Genomic DNA, 12,661 nt, shown 5'->3' on the forward strand with positions numbered 1-12,661 from the left:
GCTGCTTTGCAAATGCAAAGTGCAATGCAATGCTTGCACCTTGCATTTGCAAGGCAAAGCAGGATTCCCTATCCTCCTTTGCAAGAGGGGTGGGGGGTGACAGAAGGAGTGAGTGATTCACTCCTTCTCCCCCCCTCCCCTCTTCTAAGAGCCTGCAGGAAGCCTTTGCTTCCAGCAGGATTTTGCTAGCCGCTTGCTAAGGCAAACGGCTAGCAAAATCAAAATGGCGATTCTCGAATGCCGAAAGAATGCCGAAAGAATCCCGAAACGTTTCGGGTTTTTCTTTCGGCAATCCCGAAACGTTTCGGCATTCCCCGAAACGTTTCGGGATTCTTGAAGAATGCCGAAACACTTTTGTTTCGGCATTCTTTCGGCATTCAGAATGCCGAAACGCACATCCCTACTGGGCAGGTTAGTTGGAGTGATGGAATTCCTTCAAGGGAGAATCTGGAGGGGAGCTTTCAGACTTTAAGAATTGAAGAGGCCAGATGGAAGGCCAGTGTGGAAGTATGGCTGGAGCCTTTAAGCATGGGGGGCTTATGTCCCTCTTCCCTTGATACAAAGCAATATGCCACACCTGAATGGGAATTATAGGGTCCAACTGGCAAGGGAAGGGGGTGATGTTTACCTGGCTTATCTTCATCAAGGCCTGTGTGTCATTAAAGTCAGAAGGTAGGGCAAGGGGTGTTAAGCTAGGTTAACCCCCTTGTGTGGCAGGAATAGGGTGGGTTGCTCAGACTAGGGTTAATCAGCAAACACCCTGAAGCATCATAGTGATGGGGGGTGTTCAGAACAGGCCACCACATGCCATGTGGCTGGACGACACTGTGAAGGAACAGCCTGGGTGCTGAGCAGCATCTCTCAAACCTAGTAAGTGCCTTGTGGTCCATCAGGGGAGGCAGATGAAGCTGGGTACCTCTCAGCGGAGAATGGCTGTGCAGGCTGGGATAAACAAGATCACCGATAACTGCTGTCTGAGTTTGGAGCCAGGGTGGACCTGCCTGGTGGGCACCCTAAGTAGTTGCCTGGTGCAACCTGCTCTCAAAATGATTAGCTTATTTAAATAAGCAGTGACATAGATCAGCCATTTAAATAATACCCACACTCAGTTGTCTTTGTCTTCATTGTCTTGTATCATGTATGGGGGTACTGGGGCAAATCTCTGAACTGGACAGTTCGGCAGCTTTAATGAGATATGGATAAATTAGTCAGTTACAATAAGGAAGCCAATTTAGCAGGCCATAAGCAGAGACTTCAGACAATAGTATTCATCTACTGACTGTTCCTTAATGTTTAACCAACAGAAGCATTTTGCCTCTGTAACCATTGTCCCATTTGCCTACCAATACCCAATGACAGATCTGTCATCCATAAATCAGTAACTCCAACCTCAGTATCTCCTCTCTTGCCTTTTGGGAAATGGGGGTGATGTGCGCAACTTCCAAACATCTGAAAGAATCAATGGGCTTCATTAGTCAGATCACAACATTCTCCCTGGACATATTTCTGTAAACATATCCACTCCTTCCTCTAGCTAAAGAAAACTCTTCCTTACCATATTGCTAAATTTGTCAGAAATCTGGCTTCTGCTAGTATTAATAAAAGTTTTAGAAATATCACCTTAAAAATCAATAAACTGTATTAACCTTAGAATGCATTATGTTAACACTTCAAATACAGAAACTATATACCAGGAAATTATAAAGATAAATCATAACAGTCGAGCACAGAAGAATTAATTTTCTCTGAAGAGCTTTGTTGAGAAATGCTATTCTGAATATCCCAGTGGCTTAATCCCAGTAGGTATCAGAACAAATAAAACACTAGGGAAGTGCTTTGTTTGCATAGTATCCAAGCAGAACTTCTAGTAGTCTCTTCATAGGTGAGATGCACAGATTATTATGAGAATGTAAGAAAAGGAATGAGTTGTGGGGGAAATGCCAGTGGAGGAACATAATAAATGGACTGGGTGTTGTATTTAGAGACAATGCTATGGATGTTTACACCTTGGGACCCACTAACAAACACAGCCCATAGCCATAAACTGTAGCTTCTAGGTGCTTGACAATGACTTGTGGGCTGCATTTTTTCACATGGTCACATAATATTTTGTACCATGCATAGTTATTTAATAAGGTCATTCATGAAAGAGATTGTTGAAGTAGGAAGGTACCTGAGGTTGGTAGCTCTAAGACCAGACAATACATGTATGCCTGTAAATAATATAATAGAAAAGAAAATTAGAGTTGGTTATGGAATTGATGGATGAAAATTTGCTGGTAAATTTCACAATGAACACTCAAACTGACTCCTAGCTTTTCTTTTAGTTAATTCTTTTAGTTTTTACAGTTCATAGTATAAACATGATACTGTAGACAGTATTGAATCTGGATGTGAGGAACTCATGTTCAAAGTATTAATTACATTTGAATGTCCCCAAGAAACCTTGGGTAGACCTGCATCTTTTAGCTTAATTTTATGATATGGGAAAGCATTTAGCATTATGATGTTATGTGAGTGACATGGCTTTCAACAAAGAAAAAACTGAATGCTTAAATACAATATAGTACTTGGTTCCTTGATTTGCCTCAGTAGGAGTACACTGGTTAAATAGATAAAGGTCCAAACATGAAGGCAGTGAGCAATCTTGCTTCTTGCCTCATTTCATTTATTTGTATTTGAGGGAAACACCAAGTATGGGTAGGATGATGGTGGTCTTTTGCTGAGATCACCTAAATGTAGTTCTCCTCACAAAACATTCTGACCAGAAATAAATGCATGTACTTGGTTTATAAAGCCAAGTGCATGCCAAGTATCTATATACCAGTGTCTTTTGCATTTATTATAGACAGCCAGTATGGTGTAAGGATTAATTTGCTGGCCTAGGGTCTGGAAGAGCCAAGTTCAAATCTCCACACTGTCAGGAATCCAATGGCTGAGACATGGACCAGCCTCTCAGCCTAACTTATTTCACAGGATTGGTGTAAAGATAAAATGGAGAATGGAGAAACATGTATGCTGGGATAAAAATTTACTAGATGGATCTAAAAGTGTAGATACGCTTTGTTTTTTCAAAGTAATTTTTATTCCAACACTTTCATCCTATGGTGATGAATGGAATAAAGCAGTAACGTTATGTGTCACAAATGTAAAAAATTCAATATTATATTGATTTTAAATTAAGTTTAAATCAATGTTTCCACAAATGACAAACAATAATGTAATGTTGGAACTAACTTACAAATTATTCAAAAGCAAAGCAAACGTGACTATCACAAAAATAAACTCTCTCAAATAGGTAAGCGTCTGTTGTTAGAAAAGGCATTTCAATTGTTCCATATACATTGTCAGAATTCCCACCTGTGCAATTGTGCAGTTATTAAAATATTTATATTCTGCCTTTTCCTCTGTTCAAGAAGGTTTATCATGGCTGTTTAAAGGTGCTCCTGGACTCTTTACTGTTAGTTTACAATATTATTCACATATAATAGGTTTCAGTTCATTGATGTCCTATCTAGTTACGTTAATACTATAAAATATACAATATATCTTATGATATTTTATACAAAATCATTTTGGACTCAGATAAGATTTCTGTCCTCAGATTTCTAGCTTCTGAACACAATTGAAAAAAATTGTAAAAAATTCTTCTCTAAATTTGTTTTTCTCCTTCTGATTCTTTCTCATTTCATTAGTATTTTACAGCATACAAATTAATCTACTCAAAAAGTTCATTTTTATCCATATATTATAGAAATGGAAACTCATATTTCCAAAAATAACACCAAGAAGACATTTCATTTTAAACAAGCCACCCTTATAATTTCTTCAAAATGTTATCAATCATGCTAACAATACATGTATGGAGAAATTCTTTTTAAGGAAGTAATTCAAAGCTTCCTTTACATCTTTGTTCCTCAAGCTATATATCAATGGATTAAGCAAGGGGATTACTAGTGTATAGAATACAGCCAGAATTTTGTCAGTATCCAAAGAATAGCTAGAGGTGGGTCTCAAATACATGAAGAGAATTGTCCCATGATAAATTGTGACACCTGTAAAATGAGAGGCACAGGTGGAAAAAGCTTTCTGTCTTCCTTGGGCTGAGCGGATTCTGAGGATGGTGGCAAGAATATAGGTGTAGGAGATCACAACAGTCATAATGGTGATGATTTCAATGACTCCAACAAGACTAAATAAAAGAATTTCACTGACATGTGTATTGGAACAAGAGATGGATAACAGTGGTGTGATATCACAGTAGAAATGGTTGATCTTATTTGAGCCACAGAAAGGCAATCTAAATGTGAAGACTGTATGAACAAGTGAATGAAAAATTCCAAGAGTATATGATCCAATTACCAAAGGGATACAGACCCTAGGTGACATAAGGACTGGATACAACAGAGGGTTACAGATGGCAACATACCGGTCATATGCCATCACAGCCAGGAGACAACACTCTGTAGTCCCTAAAGCTATGAAAAAGTACATTTGTGTTGCACATCCAATGAAATAAATTGATTTTTTATCTGCTATGAAGTTGACCAGTGTTTGGGGGGCAACCACTGAGGAATAACAGATATCAAGGAAAGATAAGTTGCTGAGGAAGAAGTACATTGGTGTGTGAAGCCGAGAACTGGCACTAATTAATATAATCAGTGTAAGATTTCCCATCAAGCTGATGGTGTAGATGATAAGAAATATGACAAAGAGAATTGGCTGTAGTATAATATTGTCTGTTAACCCCACAAATATGAACTCAGCAATCGCTGTTGTTTGATTTCCTTCAAACATTTCATCCAGTGTGTGTTACCTGCATGAAACAGATTATTTTAGAAGAAGAGACTGCATGAGGTTAAAGATTATACTAAAGTTTTACCTTGTCTCACCTTGATTGGTTTAAAGGTGCTCCTGGACTCTTTACTGTTAGTTTACAATATTATTCACATATAATAGGTTTCAGTTCATTGATGTCCTATCTAGTTACGTTAATACTATAAAATATACAATATATATAATATACAATATAAAGAGTCCAGGAGCACCTTTAAACCAATCAACTTTATTGTAGCATAAGGTTTCAAGAACCACAGTTCTCTTCATCAGACGCATGGAAGGTATGAAGGAACTGGCCAGAGATATATAGGTGGTATGGGGAGGGGGAGTAGATGCAAATCAGTTTCAAAAGTCATGAAAGAGGTGGAGTGCACAATTCTGGCTGGGTGTGACCCCTGCCCTCCATAGCTGAATCTGAATGGAATGCCTGAAAGGCAGTCTGGATCTATGTAAAGTGATTGTAACTCTTATAATGTTTTATTTAAAAAATGAGGAGGAGGAGTTATTGGAAAAGGGGAATGGATACTAATGAATAGTTTATTAATGAACACATGAACAGTTCAGTTCAGGTCCAAGTAAGAAAAATGAAGTCATACTGTCTTGTAGCAGGGGTGGGTGGGGGAATGACAACATCCAGGTTTGCCTTGTCTGTGAGCATTTAGAAGGAGAATAATAGCTTCTGGATACAAATGGGCCATAAGAACATAAGAAGAACCCTGCTGGATCAGATCAGAGGTCCTTCTAGTTCAGCATCTTGTCTCACACAGCAGCCAACCAGTTACACTGGTGGGTTAACAACAGGTATTTGCTACAATCTCATACCCTGAAGGTGACATAAACTTGGGGTGTAGGAAGCTAGACAGGATCTTCCTGGTGACCTCATGAAGAAGAAGGGATGGACAGGCAGAAGACATAAAATCCTTTGGCATGGAGAAAGAGGGTTCATTTTGTCTGATTCCAGCTGAAGAAAGAAGCTCTCACACCTATCCTGATGGCTACCAGTACCACATGGAGTAAAGTGCTGGCTGCCCAGACAAAGGTAATGGGAAGCATTTAGATCGTTGTGATTTCTAAGATTAAAGAGCCTGCCTTAGAATAAGACCAGAGTTGAGGGACATGAGGTTACATGTTTGCACCTTTCTTTTGTATCCCTTGCTCAATCTGTTGTTGTGCAGAGCATATGTATGGACTTTTTCCTTTTAATAAATCCTTTACTGTTTCAAATGTTGATGGTTGATCTCCACACCACTAGACTTCCACTATTCAAACATGCTATTCAAATAGGAGTGCCAGGGGAAAGGAGTCAGTTGGGTGTTCGATTGTTAATTCCCTGGGAGTGTGCAAGTGCAGTAAATCATCCTGATGGTAACCAGTTGCTGGGTAGTGGGAGATGTGGGGCACTGGGAGGGCCTATAATCAGTAACATAGATGGAAAGCTAGGAGTGCTGGCCCTCTCAGGCGTATTTGCAAAATTGACCTGATGGTGGCAATGTATTGAAAGAGAAGCACAAGAGAATCCCTCCAAGTGTTGCACAAGCTGTGACAGCACCACATTGCCAGGTGGAGACTCAGGGTGACTACTGGTGCCTAGATTCCTCAGAAGGTCAAAATGTTTTGCTATGACCTGTTATCAGTCAGACCCAGCCTCCTGCAGACAGGCAGTTTATAGATATGAAATCATACACCCCTTTCCTCTTAGAGCATACAGTACAAGACACTGCCTGGCATGAAATAAAACAAAATGGATACCATCCAGATAAAAGAGCTGGGAAAATATTTTAAAAGGAAAGTCAGAGCAGCTGGCTGACTAAATAATGTAGGAATAAAACACTGTGGCTTCATTTGAATGTGCAGGGTGCTTGCAGAGTGAAGGGCTTGATACTTGGTATAGTTTGTTTATATGTAGCTCCTGAAGTAGCCCCTCCCTGCTCTGAGTGAAGATTCTGTTCTGTCTGTGTCAGTTGTAAAATGTCTGTTACAGAAACTCTCTCTCTCTCTCTCTCCTGTATAAGTGAAGCACATGCATGTTTCTCTCAGTGTGTTGTATACATTATTGTAAATAATATATTTACAGCAGCTGTTGCTGCTGCCAAGGGAGCTTTTTCCACCAAGGTCTGGGCTTTTCCATCTGCCTGGCCTTGCCTCTTACCTGTTCCAGCCTACAAAGGCTGTTTCCAGAGGTCTGCCTGCACTGCTGTTGCTGCTGCCAAGGGAGCTTCTTCCATCAAGGGCTGGGCTTTTCCATCTGCCTGGCCCCGCCCCTGGTCTGCTCCAGCCTACAAAGGCTGTTGCCAAAGGTCTGCCTGCACTGCTGTTGCTGCCACCAAGGGAGCTTCTTCCATCAAGGGCTGGTCTTTTCCATCTGCCCAGCCCTACCCCTTGCCTGCTCTAGCCTACAAAGGCTGTTGCCAGAGGTCTGCCTGCACTGATGTTGCTGCCACCAAGGGAGCTTCTTCCATCAAGGGCTGGGCTTTTCCATCTGCCTGGCCCCACCCCTTGCCTGCTTCAGCCTATAAAGGCTGCTGCCAGAGGTCTGCCTGCACTGCTGTTGCTGCTGCCAAGGGAGCTTCTTCCATCAAGGTCTGGGCTTTTCCATCTGCCCGCCCCCACCCCTTGCCTTTTCCAGCCTACAAGGCTGCTGCCAGGGGACTGCTTGCACTGCTTGCTTTGCTGCTGTTCATTGTTTTTATACCAAGTGTGTTAGTTATTGTAGTCTATGTGTATTGTTCATGTTTGTGTTTTAATTATGATGTGAGCTGCCCTGAGCCGATTCATGGGGAGGGCAGGATATAAGTCAAATAATTAGAAAAAGTTCTGTTAAATAGTGGGTTCAGACACGAGGTGATTCAATAGCTCTTTATTTAGCAGGAACACAACACACACTGACAGACTGAACAGAAGTCCTCAATATATATACAGCAGCTCCACCCCCAGAATAACTGATAGCCAATGAGAATACATATTTTAGAATATGTATCATCTGCATAAACTATATACACTGTTTGAAGTAGACAGGCCACTGATTGGTCTTTATTATAGAGGACCGATTGGCTGCTGTCATGAGAAAGTAACCAGTGATATTGCAGGGATTATGGACCAATGAGAATGCAGGCTTTGGGAGCCTTGACTGAACCTCAAGCTCAACACAGTATAGTGCATTACAATCAATACAGTAACTACTTTATTTTTTTTTTTTTGAAAATTTTTTTATTGGGTTAGAACATTTTTATTTTTACATTACAATCAATTTTCCCCTAATTTTTCGTTTCTAACCCCCTCCCTTTCCCCCCCCTTTTGTTGACTTCCAACAGCTTTCCCACCCTCTGTCCCTTTTCCCTTACTTCTATTAAATTCCTCTGTCTAAAACAGATATACATTCTCCATTATATTAAGCAGTGCATCATTAACTCCTTTAATTATTAATAATTATTATACACCCAAACTATACGTCTTTAGATAAACAATTTATCCCATTTTCCAATTTTGAATAATTCTATATAAACCTATAAAAATATATAAACCATAAAAATTTCCCACATTTAAATCAAACAATTTGATTTATTCTCTATATATTACTCATTTCAACTTTTTATGGTAATTCTATATAACTCCTCAGATACTCAATCAATTTAACTCTTCTATACATTCAGTTTGGTGCATATAAATCTTGTCAAAGAAAGAAAATATTGTTAGTTAGTCAATCCTCATGTTTAAACCTTATCATTAATTATTCTCTATCAGTTGACCTATACATATCTATATATATCTCAATCAATTAATCTAACTGCTTATAAATTCACATTTCTCTTCCTCCCCCGGTAAAGTCACCCCTCTCTTTTATACTTTTATTATATTTCAGTAGTTCTCAAACTGCCACAGTTTTCCTCCCACCTCCCATTTCTTCTCCAGGTATTGTTTCAGCTTCTCCCAGTCTGTGTTGAACTGCCCTGAGTCCAGATCTCTCAGTTTTCTTGTCATCTTGTCCATTTCAGCCATATACAGCAATTTGTAGATCCAATCTTCAATAGTTGGTACTTCTTGTACTTTCCATTTCTGCGCATACAAAAGTCTAGCTGCTGCAGTCATATAAAAAATCAACGTCCTATGATGGGCTGGAATTCCCTCCATTCCCAAGTTTAGCAGCAGGAGTTCTGGGTTCTTATTTATTTGAAACTGTAAAATTTCACTCATTTCTCTTATTATTTCCCCCCAGAACTGCCTAGCTACCTCACACGACCACCACATATGATAGAGGGAGCCCTCATGTTTCTTACATTTCCAGCATTTATTAGAAGTATTCAAATTCCCTAGCGCAATCTTCTTTGGTGTCATGTACCAACGATAGATCATTTTGAAAATATTCTCTTTAATATTGATACATGTCGTTGTCTTCATTGTAGTTTTCCACAAGTATTCCCATGCCTCCATTGTTATTTCTTTATTGAAATTTATAGCCCATTTCACCATCTGTGTTTTAACTATCTCATCCTCAGTATACCATTTCAGCAATACTTGGTATACCTTGGATATTCTTTTCTTGTCTTCTTTAAAAAGGGTCTGCTCTAGTTCCGAATTCTCTGTTCGTATGCCCCCTTTTGCAAAGTCTGAGTTGTATAAGTCTCTAATCTGTCTATACTGAAACCAATCATAGTTAGGTGATAGTTCCTCTTGCGTCTTTATTCTAAGTTTAGATACTTCAATCTTAGTTATTTCTTTGTACGTTAAACATTGTTGTTCATTATCCACAGCTCTCGGATCTATCACCTCATATGGAACCACCCACAAGGGGGTTCCTTCTTGTAGGTAAGTTCTATACTTCTTCCAGATTGTAAATAGACTTCTCCTTACAAAATGATGCAGGAACATCGAGTTGACCTTTACTTTGTCATGCCATAGGTATGCGTGCCATCCAAAAATTTTTTTATATCCCTCTAGGGCTAATAGTTTCTTAGTTTCGAAGACGTATGGAGGAGAGAATATCCTAAAACCAAACAGTTTACTTTTTATTCTGCAAGGCATCTTACATTATCAAGAATTGATATGATCTGGGCCTCAAAGGACTTAGCGCTATGGACTAAGGAGGTAGAAATAATGCCGATGGTAGGCTCAGATCACAACCCAATTATGTGGAAATTTGGAAAAAGGAGAAAAAGGAAAGCCTGGAGAATAAATGAGGACCTGTTACAGGAAAGTGAGAATATGGAAACACTGAGAAGAGAGACTAAGTTTTTTATACAATACAACGTGAATAAAGAAGTACCAACCAGTAAAGTTTGGGACGCGTACAAGGCGGTTGTAAGGGGCATACTAATGGACTTAAATGGTAGAGCAAGGAAAAAGAAAGAGGAGAAAAGACAAGAGATTGAGGAGAAAATAAAGGCCAAAGAAGTACAGTTAAAAAAGAGACCAGGGAAAAAGAAAATACATCAGGAAATCAAAATTCTTCAAGAACAGTTAACAGCAATAAGTAACAAAGAATTGGAGTGGAACCTTAAAAGACTGAATCAAAAAGCTTTTGAGGGTGCTAATAAACCTGGGAAATATTTGGCATGGCAATTAAAGAAGAAAAGGGAAAAGAAAATAATAAATAAAATTTGTGAAGAAAACAAAACGTATTTGGAGCAGACTACCATTAGCAGAGCCTTTTATAAATTTTACGCTAAGCTGTATAATAAAAAAGAAGTAAACAAAGAATCAATAGCATCATATTTGGAGAAAACCAAACTTCCAGAGATCTCGGAAGCTTGGAGAAATAAGCTGAATAGTGAAGTAACTGATGAGGAAATAAATATGGCAATACAATCCGCAAATCTAGGAAAGGCGCCAGGGCCAGATGGACTTACGGCTAAATTTTATAAGACAATGGCCAATGAACTGGCACCATTCCTAAAAGAGGTGATGAACGGAGTTTTTAGGGATCAAAGAATTCCAGACACTTGGAGCGAAGCGAATATATCATTGATCCCAAAAGAGGGCCAAGATCTGACTAGCGTGAAAAATTATAGGCCTATATCACTACTCAATAATGACTATAAAATTTTTGCGAAGATATTGGCGGAGAGATTGAAGGGGTGGCTCTCGGAAGTCATAGAGGAGGAACAAGCAGGCTTTTTGCCAGACAGACAAATAAGAGACAACTTAAGGACAGTGATCAATGCTATTGAATACTACGACAAGCGTTGTGACAAAGAGGTTGGTTTCTTCTTTGTAGACGCTGAAAAAGCGTTTGACAATTTAAACTGGGACTTTATGTTTGCCACTATGGAATACAGTAACTACTTTAGAGGCCTTGCTCGGCCCAGTACACAACACCCCTCCCCCCTTAGTTTGGAACACCCTGTTGTTCGCAGATAGGCTGGGGAAGGTGAGCCAGAATACATTAGAGGCCCTGAGACCAATACATCACACCCCTTCCCCCCTAGCGTGGAACTACCTGATGCCAACAGAGTCCTGGAGTGGGAATGGGGAAAGGTGAGCCTGCCAGAGCCTGCACGGTGCAGTCGCTCCAGAGTTCTTTGGGGCCGACAGCCCCGTGTTCCTTGCTGGCTTTGCTCTGGAGGTGCAGTCTCTTGTGGGAGTTTGCGAGCCACTTGAGGCCGTGGATTGCGGAAAAAAGTCCCGGTTCTGTTTCTGCTCCCATAGCAGCCAAGGCAGTTTAAGCTGATGTAATTGAGTGCAGAGTGGACCTGATGCTCCTTCCAATGGCTTGTCCTCACTGCTGGCGTGGAGACGGGCGGCCCTTTGCGGCGCCCTGATGAAACATGCCTGGCAGGGAACTTGCTGTGTGCCGCTTTGCTTATGGCTTGGCTGCCTTGTTGGACTCCGGTAACGCGGATGCCCAACGCCTTGAACCAATCAAGTCCCAGCAAACTCGTGCAGTGCCCCTTAACCACAACAAGAGGAAGGAGGCCGTGAAAGTCCTTGTAGCCGACCACAACTCGGCCAGCTCCAACCACTGGAACCCGACGACTCTGGAGATCCATCAGGCGTAGACTGCTGGGCTTGAGCGGCTGGTTCTTGCCCTTGGAGCACAGGCGGTTGTAGGTGTCCCTGGAGACAATTGAGAGCGCTGACCCGGAGTCAACCTCCATGACACACAGTGTTCCCTCAATACAAACCGTGGTGTAGATCTTATCTTTGTTGCCTGCTTGTGTGTGCATGATGACAGTTGTGGTGTGGCATTCATTCAGCTGGCACTCTCTTCCTCCTGGCCTTTGGCAGCACGGAGTGAGGCGAGGAGACTGCTGCGGAGAGCCTCCTTTCCTGACAGTTATGCAGGCCCGAGCGATGTGGCCCTTCTTTCCGCATGCCCGGCAGTTGGCATCCCGGAACCGGCATTTCCTTCTTTCGTGGTCTCCCCCACAACTAGAACAAGGGGAACCGTAGTATGGCTGCCTCTCAGAGTGCTGGGCTTGCACTGCATGGAATCTGTGCACACCGTCTTCTTCCTCAGAGCCACTGTCAAAATCTCCATAGTGGACTGGCTCCTCGTTCAGGGGCAGGTCTGGACTCCGCCAACGTCGCACCTCCCGGGTGGACTGGTCTGCTGCTTCAGCTGCTAGTGCTTCTTTGAATGCTGTTTGGAAGTCGAGGTTCTTCTGCGTGAAAAGCCGGCACTGTAGCTTCTCATCACGAAGGCCACACACCAGGCGATCACGTAGTGCCATCTCAAGGTCAGGGAAGTTACATTGTCTGGCTGCCTGTCGGAGGGCTGTGACAAATGCCGCTATCGATTCACCTTGCGCCTGGTCTCGGCTGTAGAACGCATGTCTGCAGGCTATCTCAGATGGCTGTGGTGAGAAGTGCTCCTTGAGTCTGTTTT

The 12,661-nt window shown here is 41.4% G+C and overlaps 1 protein-coding gene across 1 annotated transcript; it reads right to left on the reverse strand.

The window, feature by feature from the left end:
• Positions 1 to 3,843: 3,843 nt before the first annotated feature.
• On the reverse strand, positions 3,844 to 11,726 carry LOC129323518 (olfactory receptor 1094-like). The gene is made up of 2 exons (XM_054970052.1): positions 11,711 to 11,726; positions 3,844 to 4,772 (listed from the first exon to the last, which is right to left on the reverse strand). The coding sequence occupies exon 2, from the start codon at positions 4,675 to 4,677 to the stop codon at positions 3,844 to 3,846; it is 834 nt and encodes a 277-aa protein (XP_054826027.1). The 5' UTR covers positions 4,678 to 4,772; positions 11,711 to 11,726.
• Positions 11,727 to 12,661: the final 935 nt, after the last annotated feature.

Source organism: Eublepharis macularius, chromosome 2 (assembly GCF_028583425.1).
Source record: "Eublepharis macularius isolate TG4126 chromosome 2, MPM_Emac_v1.0, whole genome shotgun sequence".
NCBI lineage: Eukaryota > Metazoa > Chordata > Lepidosauria > Squamata > Eublepharidae > Eublepharis > Eublepharis macularius.

Excerpts from the sequence above, each read along its gene's own strand:
- LOC129323518 (XM_054970052.1), bottom strand. The coding sequence starts at position 4,677 with ATGGGAAATCTTACACTGATTATATTAATTAGTGCCAGTTCTCGGCTT.